This window comes from Eptatretus burgeri, chromosome 8, assembly GCF_056783735.1.
Source record: "Eptatretus burgeri isolate ZD-2024b chromosome 8, Ebu_testis_v1, whole genome shotgun sequence".
In the NCBI taxonomy this organism is placed as follows: domain Eukaryota; kingdom Metazoa; phylum Chordata; class Myxini; order Myxiniformes; family Myxinidae; genus Eptatretus; species Eptatretus burgeri.
Genome location: NC_140968.1, coordinates 81,506,759 through 81,517,582, shown reverse-complemented (window position 1 = coordinate 81,517,582; position 10,824 = coordinate 81,506,759). Strand labels below are relative to the sequence as shown.

Here is a 10,824-nt window from a genome sequence, read left to right as displayed (position 1 = left end):
ATCTTAGTTAAGGTTATTAGGTCACCAACAGGTAACACCATGTAACCAGCGTCCATGGTAGGTTGACAACCCTCTGATTGGTGTGAATTCACAACACCTGGTGTGAATTCAACGAAAATCAACACTTGCCAAGAAAACAGCAGCAGTAGAACTTGCCTCCCAGTCCAACATCAGGTCTGGCCAGTCAGTTTGTGAAAGACTTTGGCCAAAAACGTTCAACGGCTCACCCTTCAACGGCTCACCCTTCAAGGTAGGAATAATCTCGGCCATTACAAAAAAAGTAGTAATAGTAGTAGTAATTGTCAGTCGTAATAATCGAGATGAAAGGACATTTCTTACTTCTCTGATCAAGAATAGCCATTGTGACATTATTTGACATCATAGTAAAACCTGCTCGAACAAGTACACTCATTTATTGCCTGAAATGTATCAAGGAATTTGTGCAGACAAAGACAAATTGTTTTCCGTTTTATTCGATTGCAAAGTCGATCATATTCCAAACCTTCAAGTATTGTATTTAACGTGAACAATGCATGGAAATAGACAATAAGCCATTCGGCTCGCCATAAACGGAAGTTCAACGAAAATCTCTTGCGAGATCTTGAAGACATTGATAGTTGAGGAAGGTCATGAGGGTTTGTCCAAGGTTAAAAGTCATGGAAGATGTCCACACTGGCACTCACAGTATTTAATCTTTAAATCCATGTGAATAAATAATGTTCTTTTCACATCATCACAGATTGTTAAAAGCCAATAAATTTGATCTTCCAATTCAAAGAGATTGTACCGATTTTGATTTTTTTAAAAATGTCTCTCTGGAGAGCCATTCTTCTCTGCAAAACATATTCACACCTCTCACCGCTCAACCAATCACCCAAACCAAGCAAAGACAAAAAATAAAACAAACAATCTTTTGCAACAGATTTTAGCAGAAGAAGAGATACAAATTTAGGAATTTGAAAAGGAATATTTCCCAAAAAACTAAATCGATAACAAAGAACAAAAAATAAATCACCTTGAGTCCTATTAGCAACACTTGTTTCTCCATTCCAACACCTGATATTTTGGTCCAAAACCCAAATCGTTTGAGCATAAGGAGGCAGTGCACCTCAGATTCAGCATAGCACAAAGCCACGCTGCACACCGACGTGGAACCATGAGCTCTGCTTCCAGAGCTTTGGCAATAATTTTAATCATGAAAGCCGCCACGAGTAAAGCAATGTTACGTAAGGCACACGGAAAATGAGTCGAGCAATCCACGAAACAAAGAGCAAATAGTTAAACAAAATAGCCCTAAAACAATCTTCAAAAATCATTCCACATTCAAATTGGGTCCCAAAAAAAAAAAAATTTGGTTTTATTTTTCACAAAGTCAATAATGCACCCCCACTCGTCTCGGAATAGTGAGGGGATTTTGTAGCTTTGTTTCGCAAAGACTTCAACATAGAGTATGAGCAGCTCAACGTGTGGTACTTCCCTAAAATCCTGAGGCAGTCAATGTGGGGCTGACATCGATTTGTTCATGGAGACATCAGCCACATGTGGAAAAAAATAAGAAGTGCTCTGCAGCCCCTTCCAAAATCAATGAGGCCTCACTTGAATCCAAAACCACAAACATGAAGTCCCCATTCCCGAAACTGTAAGGTCGGGGGGATATGGTAGATGATAAGGCAGCTCACAGTGCTTGTTTGCAACTCCAAGAGCGAGGAGTGATCAGGTCCAGAAATGTGTGCTGCGGAGGTGTTAAAGAGGTGGGAGGGAAGGAGGAGAGAAAAAGGGCCGTGGAAAGAGGTGGAATAAAAAAAAACGGAACTGAGGACACCAGGTGTCCAATTAACCTTTTCAAAGTTAGGGGCTTACACCCACAGCAGGCACCCAGCAGAGAGAAAGCTCTGGCTGTGCCTTTAAAGTCGAGTTGAAACCGGCAGGAAGCAATGCACCATGATGCCATTATGGAATGCAAACTCGCATACAAATGGTTGCGTGGTTAAAGATTCAACCCATCATCATGTTAGTTACTGGGAGTGCCCCGAGCACCATTGAAGTTGCATTCCAAGCTTAACAAATGGCTTTTAAAGGAATCTGCACAAAATTCTGCCTTACAAAGTAAATGACATTGGTTTAAAAGGTGGTAAATGGCTCACCTTGTGCAAAGGACACTGCTGCTGGGCATACCACTCCTGTGAGTACAGGCATACGATGATGCCAAGGCCAATGTACATTTCCGTCCACATGACCACATTCCAAATGGGACTCGTACGCTTGTCGTGCATCAAAAAGTTGAAGGCCACTGGAAGCATAAGATATCATGGTGGTTAATAACTTAAGTACCCAATGCAAATGAGGATGGCGCTACTCATTATTCCTTGGTTATTGTCAAGACTATTCTGGTGCGAGGCTGTATAAGAGTTTATCAATTTTCTGAATACAATTGTACATGGGTAATGCGATGGGTGATGGGGGGGGGGGGGGTAGAGGGGGAAGAAAACAAGGGGGTGAATGAGTCAACATCATAAACTTTTCTTATGGCAACTTTCTCACCTGTGCACGCTTTGCAACACCTGCTATATTCTTCACAGGCAACTCAGAGAAGTGATAAATAATCACCAAACAAACCTTTCGTACATAATAGTATCTATATGCACACAGTTATTTGTCAGCCCTCGTCATTGCTCAGAAGCAGAATGTCTCGGCCTGTTACTTTCACATTACAGACAGGTTGGTGGCCTCTATACTCTACCGCCTCTTTTAGTCTTACATCATCTACCTCTCTTGGCCCTGTCCCTCCCAGGTTTCTACAGGGCATGCATGGTTTGGCAGTAACCCACTTCTTGTTAAAATACAGGCTCACTACTCACCTCCACTCATTTGTTACTCTTTTCTCTCACCTGTGGAATAAACTCCCCCAGTCCATCTGTTCAGTCCCATTTTTCCCTCCAGGGCTTCAAAACAGCTGTTCACCACTACCTCAAGTCATCCCCCATCCATAATGATGATCTCATGACCCCATTCCCAAGCACTCCCCTTTTCCAGGTTATTGTGATTTTTTTCCCCCCTTCTCCCTCATCCGTTTTCGGTTGATAGTTGTCGGTTGGTTTGTTCCTGTTGTTTCATCCCCACCTTCCCCTTCGTCTTGCTGTGTGTCATTCAGCTTGTGTACAGCTTGTTCACCTCCATGGGTCCTTCTCCCTCCTCCCTTTATCTGACCCTCACTTCTACTCTGCTGTTGGCATTTCCCTTTTTCCATTTTGTTCCTTTCCATACTTAGTCATACTTTTTCCGACAAAGAATTTGAATGTTGGATCATTTTTTTTTTACTAAACTTACAGCTAACCCTAACAGCTCGGTTTTCATACTTAGTCATACTTTTTCTAACAAAGAAATTGAATGTTGGATCATTTTGCTCAATAAATAAATGAAAAAGTAGATTTTTTTTTTCATGTGTTATTTATTTAATCAGGGTCTCTTTATCTATTATTAGAACTTAGATGAAGATGTCATCACATCTGCAGTCAAATTTATGCAGAAACAGAAAATTTGAAAGGGTTCACAAACTTTTTCTCACCACTGTACTGTGATATCCATCCCACCATAATTCATCTTATTCGCATTTCAGTTTCACATCCTTATGCTCACCCAGGATTTGTAGCAAAAACCTTATATGCCAGCTGGGAAGGATTTCGACATTTGACACGTACAGAACTTCAAATCATTGCAGGGTCAAAAGTTGAGCTCACACTAAAAATAAAAAAGTGCTTATCCTGTTCCTAAACTATCCAACTTTCTTCGAAGCAACCATAATTATTTTACAACACAAACATAAACAAGACGGAGCATTCAACAATGCAGATCCTCATTGACGTATATAAATTATACAGTATCTCTGGGAATGAATGACCGATACTAAAGTAGATCTGCCAGTGGACTGACATACTCACAAGCACACTCACTTTCAATAGACTTTCCTGTCCCTTCAAGAATGAATGAGGTGAAGAAAGTCCACATCGCTTCACCACATGCGGTATATCCGTAAGACATCAGCATGGAATATATTGCAACACCCCCCCTCCCCCAACCTCAAGGTACATGCCTGTATGATCAATTCCCTCTGTTGCACTTCTTAATATTGGCTGTGGGTAGCATCATTTGCTGGAGAAGCAGCTGTGCCGCTGATGCAGTGTCCCTTGTAAATTAGACCAGGAATTTGGAATTTGGCCAGGGTGCTGGCAATTGCTCACCTACTCTTTGTGAAATACACCCTGGGATCATTAACATCCACCAACAAATGGTAGCAGATGAACGCCCAGTTTAACGTCCATTCGAGGATGACACATGCGATGATGAATCGCCTTGTCTGTGAAACACCGGGATGACAGCTTGTCGTCGCTGGGCCAAGATTCGAATACAGGCTAGACAGCTCAGAGGTGAGTGTCCATACGACTAGGTACAGAGCCCCCTCTTTGTGCATAATTTAGCTTTGTTAATTTTGAGCTTGACTGGTGGAGATGGGAAGAGGTACAGCATGCAGGGTGGGGTGGGAGGAAGTGAATAAAGGGCATAGAGTTTATATTCAAAATTCAACTTTGGAAAAGGAAGAGAAAAATTGGCAAACTGCTTTAAAACATGACATACAAGCAAAAAGCTGTCATCAGGCAGCCGACACAAACACCTATCCACACCCATTTGAACATGAAAAACATAGGGTCTCATAATCTGCATATTTAAGTCATGCGATGCCTCTCCAAGTCTGCTTGGAGCCTTGCCTGTTAGGTAGCTGTACATAGTTGGTGGTATCTTCATTTTTGAACCACATTTTGGTTCCAACTTCCCTCTGCACGCCCTCAAATTAATCTTCCTCAAACTGGTACCACACAGTACACTACACAAACGGACCATCTTGAGTCTCACTTGCTGACCCTACACCTACCACTTATTTAAGCAGAGTTAAGTGCTGTACTAAAGATAAAGTAAGGTTAAAAAGGGCAATGTTTAATGGCAAAACGAGTAAAGCAGAGTCTTCAATAACTCGACCAATGTTACATGTTCAAGTTACTGCTTAGTTCAGATGGTAGTTTAATAAAGGAATATATGTTTTGCAGTTGAGCATGCACCGAGCAGTGTTACATGCTTCTTGACAATTGAGCTCAAAGCATTGGCCAAACATTCAGTCAACCCAAGCCATCTAAAACCACATGCTGGGAAATGAGGACACCAGGTGAGGTTCAATGAGGACAAGCCATGCTGGGAAATGGTTTCACTGTGCCCTCTTACAGCACATGGCTTAGCCTTCCAAAGGTCTGGCTAACATCTCAACCACCCCCCCCCCCACTCATCGCGTGACAGTTCCACATTTACTGCTCCACAAAAAGTTAAGTTAACTTTCCTCATAATTATTTATCAAAAAGAATGTTACCAACATTCCAATTTTAATGCTTTCTGTGCAGAGTTTTGTTGTAGTAGTCATATTAGTAGTAGTTTACCTTCACACAAGTGAAACTGCACAAGTGTTTTGTGATGAAATAGCCCAAGTTTTGCAATTTTCACAAAACACCCTACCATAATATCCATCACAGAAAGCATATTACTCAGGTTGCAAATGTCTTCAGTAAAACTCAATAATATAATCCATGAAAAGTAGAAACTTATATAAACATGAGCCACCATATTTGTTTTCCCAATTTGAGCACTAGTTTACACTTGTATGAGCACTAGTTTACATTTGTATGAGCACAGAACATGGCGACCCACTAATTATGTACTATGTTTTCCTCGCCTCGAGGGTTGTCACCGCCCAAGACCACTTCTCCAGCATTGTCGCTGCCATCAGCCCAAAACACCCGCTTGGGCCATGCATTCTCTCTTGGGTAATGATGACAAATGGCAACGACGAATGTCATGAAACACTCAACGAGACAGAGGGTTGGAGGGAACAATAACAACAATAAGAAAAATTCTGTGCGATTTTTAATGAGTGAAGGTGCAACAGCCTACTATTGCCCCCGTTATGAAAATATGAATACTCTTTATGTCGTGGCACTTTCTCAATACGACCCAATAAAAAATGGTATCTACAACAAATCCATGAAGGCACTTGATGCCAAATAAAAGAGAGCGGTGACACGACCCACCGAGCTGCGCCGCGAGCATGCTTGGAAGCTCGGCAGCGTTTCCACTGGGGAATGGTCTCAGCCTGCCACCTGCCACCAAAGTGAAGCGATTATATTTGCAACGTTCCATTATCTGACAGTGATGGAATTAAATGAACGAGACGCCAGCCTAATTTGACTCGAGGGATTACAGTCGCATGAGAAGGGCAGCAGTGAATCAAAAGAGGGAGGAGGATGAGAAAATGTTCATCATCTCATCGTGTCCTTTGTTTCACCATCCATCTTTGTATATGCCAAATCCTCACATGGCAAATGGCAGGTCAGCACGGGCAGAAACAAAACCACTGGATAAGCCAATAAAGCTCTTTCCTCCATCTTGCGACACAAACAAAGATTAGAAAAATGCAGGACACCAACCAAACAAGGAGCACAGAACCTTACGAGGTCGAATGCTTCTACAGCAACACATCAAATATTACTTTGAGGATATCAGCAGATGCTGTCTTGTAGGAATAAAAAGCTGTGTCTTCTGGCTTCCACACCTACAGCTGTCCTCTAACCCCCAAAAATCTACAAAGTTTCTCCCAAGTGGCAAACTCACAAGACTATTTAATTGGTTTGCCTTCCAAACTGGACAGGATCTCCATGCCCTTTGCAACATCAGATCCCTCGAAGGCAAATAAGAGCCAGAAGCCGAACGTAAGAGGAAGTGAAAGAGTATGGAAGGTGGGGATGGGAGTGGGGGGGGGTGGGGGGTGGAAGGTGGAAGGAACTGCCATTTCATATCAAAGTTGCTTCTTTCAATGCAGTGAAAGGCCATATATTTATTACCTACATGTGTAGGAGGAAAGAGGAAAAAAATAAAGGAGTAAAGGATGAAAAATCCTGCAATTTTGGCATACACGAGTCCCTTGGCTGCATGCGATCCTGAAATGAGATCTGATCCAGTAGAGTGATCAGGTTCAGACAAGGCGTACCAAGGGCGTGGTTCCCCGGTGGTTAAACCGCGTGGTAAATTAGTTAACCCGATTCATCCATAGGCGGGAGGACTCTAGGCTCGCCTTTACAACTTTACAAAAGTTGTAAACTTTACAGCGCTCGCCAAAGGCGACCCTACAACGCATACAAGAATGTTTCAAGGTTGATGTGGACTTTTTATTGCAGAAGGTACTCTACCGGTCAAAAGTTTTAGAACACCACCATTTTTCCAGTTTTTACTGAAATTTTAGCACTTTCATGTTTCAATGTACCCTGAAATTAAAGCACAGAACAAATAAACAATTGTAGATATAAAAGAAATCATGGAATTGTTTTGTTGAACAAAATTTAATCTAAATTTTTGTCTCATCAAAGTAGCCACCTTTTGCAGATATAAATTTTGCAGCCGAACAAACTCGTGGCATTCTTTCGACAATGGAAATCAAATATTGTTCGGAAAGTTCTTCCCAACACTGTTGCAGAAGTTCCCACAAATGTGTTGCACTTGAAGCTTTCTTTGCTTTCACCCTTCTGTCCAGTTCATCCCAAAACAGCTCAATGGGGTTTAAGTCTGGAGACTGCTGGCCATTCCATGATTTGAAGCCTACAGTCTTGTTCTTTTCTTGTAATGTAGTTCTGACATAGCCTGGAGGTATGTTTTGGGTCATTATCTTGCTGTATGATGAACCGCTGATCAACTAGGCATAGACCAGAGGGTATTGCATGGCACTGTAAAATGCTGTGGTAGCCCTTTTGGTTCAGGGTGTCAGTCACTCTGTGCAAGTCGCCAACTCTGGATCCAGCAAAAGAGTCCCAGATCATCAGGCTTCCTCCTCCATGTTTGACAGTTGGTGTCACACACTGAGGAACCATCCTTTCGCCTACTCGGCGGCTTACAAAAACTCTGCGTGATGAACCGAAGATTTCAAATTTTGATTCGCCGGTCCATAAGACCTTCTTCCAGTTTTCAGTAGTCCACTGGCGGTGCTTCATGGCCCAGGCAAGCTTCTTTTTCTTATTTTGCAATCTTAACAATGACTTTCTTAGTGCCACTCGACCTGTCAAACCTGCAGCTCGAAGTCTTCTCTTCACAGTTGAAACTGAGACTTCCTTACTTCGACCAGTGTTAAGCTGTGCTTGAAGCTGCTGTCCTGTGAGCTGCCTATCACGCAAGCTGTTGACTCAGAAACTTGTCGTCTGATTGTGTTGTGGCTTTGGGTCTGCTAGACCTCTTCCTGTCAGAGTTTCCTCCAGTTTCCAAGTGCCTTTTGATGGTGGAGGAAACTGTACTCACTGATACCTTGGCAATCTTTACAATTTCTCCAAAGGAAAGACCCACACTTTTAAGGGTTGACTTCCGGTTCCGGTTTTAGAGCAGCGAGAGGTCTCCTTTGGGGCTCCCTGCTGACGTTCTCAAAGCTAAGTTTCCGGTTGTTATTTGTCCTGTTTTAACTGTTTAATTTTCTCACCTACATGTTACTGTGTGTTGCTAGTTCGGTTTTGTTTCAAAAATCGTGCTATTTTGAGAGTATTTTTGTCGACGTTCTTACCTGTGCTGGAGGCCTAGGCCTAGGTTTGAGGCCTACCAGTTCCACTCGGTGTTCGATCGTTTTTTTTTTTGTTTGTTTGTTTTTTCTCCCCATTACCTTCAATTTCTATCCTCCCCATTACCTTCAATTTTGATCCTCCCCACTTTCCAAACATCCCCCATTCTCCCAACTAATCTCTTTCTTATCACAAAAAAAAAACCCTACAACAACAACAACACGCTCACCTTCTCCCGATTCTGCTTCTTCTTCTTCCTCTTAACTTCCTCCTCGTCTTCTTCCTCGATTTTTTTTTTTTTTACACTTCCATGACCTAATCTGTTGAACTCTCTCATATATTAATATTAACAACAAAAAAAAAAAAAAATATATATATATATATATATATATATATATATATATATATATATATACCCAACAACAACAACACGCTCACCTTCTCCCGATTCTGCTTCTTCTTCTTCTTCTTCCTCTTAACTTCCTCCTCGTCTTCTTCCTCGATTTTTTTTTTTTTTACACTTCCATGACCTAATCTGTTGAACTCTCTCATATATTAATATTAACAAAAATATATATATATATACCCAACAACAACACGCTCACCTTCTCCCGATTCTGCTTCTTCTTCTTCCTCTTAACCTCCTCCTCGTCTTCTTCCTCAATTTTTTTTTTTTTACACTTCCATGACCTAATCTGTTGAACTCTCTCATACATTATTTTTAACAACAAAAACGATCTTATAATGCTTCATCTTCCTCTCTCACACATGTGGTACTCTTTACTGTTTCACAATGCACTACTCTTCTGCTATTTTAACAGACTGCTCTCATTTCGACCTCTCCTTCATTCCTTGCCTAAAAAATCCAACTATTACAGCGCTTCTTCTCTCCATGCTCTGAATTCGCCTTCATTGCATCCATCAAGAATTGTGTTAAATCGCATCTCTGACCTAAAACTTTTAAAAACCACAGTTTGCCATGGATGCTCGCTTTCCATCAAACATTCTTTTTTTCCAACTTCAGTGCCAACTCACCCCCTCACCCCTCACTCTCACTCTCAAAGCAACCATCCCACTCTTCTCCCTCCAAGCCTCCCTCTCACCTCTCTCAAAAATCCCCCCTCACCTTTCTCCCACCTTTCATCCCCCTCACTCTTCCTTCTCAAAGTTGCCCCCCTCTCATCCACCAACCTGCCTCCCTCCACTGCCCTCTCACCTCCATCTCTTCACTCCACCTCCTCAAATCCTCAACTGCCTTCTTCCTTGTCTCTTGTCCCCCCTCACCCCCAGCACCACAGAGCCTTTTCTCCTCCTCATTCGGCCCCCTCCCCTCGCTGTTCTGCAATACCCCACACTCCTTCAGCAACCCTCCTTACCTGCCCCCCTCGTCCCTTGTCCTACCCTCCCCTCCCCCTCCACCTCCTGCACCCAAAGCCTCCTCCCCTTCCTCTTCATTAAAAGTGTGGACCTCAAATATCCGGGGCCTTCGCTCAAACCTTTCAGATCTTTCCATACAGGTTGCCACTGACAAACCAGACATTATCTGCCTAACAGAAACTTTCCTCTCCCAAGACGTGTCTGACTCCCAAGTATCTCTCCCTGGCTACTCCCTCTTATGGTATGACAGACCTGAGCCTCGTCCTGGTGGAGGTGTTGCTCTCTTCATCAAAGACTCTATTCCTCACTCTCCATGCACTGCTCTCACTCCCCCCCACACCCCCAGGAATACCTCTGGCTTCGGCTTCCCATCCACTCCCACCTCATGTTTATATGTGTACTGTACCGTCCACCGAACAGTGATGACTCCATCTACACCTCACTATCCGAAAACATGGACCATCTTCTATCTTCTCATCCAAACTCTCTCTTCCTCTTATGTGGTGACTTCAATTGTCATCACGCCAGTTGGCTCGGTGTGGGTACCTCTCTCACCTGCCATGGCAGCTCAGCAAAAGCTTTCTGCGACTCATTGGGACTGACTCAATCGGTCAACTTCCCGACCCGGATCTCAACCAATGGTACTCCATCTCTTCTGGATCTGATTTTGACAAATTTCCCTGACAATATCTGCTGCTCTTCCTTCGCTCCAATTGGTTCTTCTGACCACGTCCTTGTCAAAGTGGACATCTCTCTGGCTGTTATCAGAGAACCACCTCACCGCCGTCGAGTCTGGCATTTCACTCAAGCCGACTGG

General features: G+C 42.8%; 1 protein-coding gene across 6 annotated transcripts in view; it reads right to left on the bottom strand.

Moving 5' to 3' along the window:
• Nucleotides 1-455: 455 nt before the first annotated feature.
• The window catches only part of LOC147022153 (sterol O-acyltransferase 1-like), a 99,140-nt gene continuing 88,771 nt past the window's right edge, over nucleotides 456-10,824 (bottom strand). For all 6 annotated transcript variants that reach the window (XR_015061086.1, XM_085892794.1, XM_085892797.1 and 3 more), the window contains 2 exons: nucleotides 2,145-2,290; nucleotides 456-1,732 (listed from right to left, as the gene is read on the bottom strand). Coding sequence is in view for 5 of the 6 variants with exons in the window: in XM_085892794.1 (XP_085748920.1) it covers nucleotides 1,676-1,732; nucleotides 2,145-2,290 (203 nt within the window). In the remaining variant the exon portion in view is untranslated. The remainder of the gene's footprint in view (nucleotides 1,733-2,144; nucleotides 2,291-10,824) is intronic.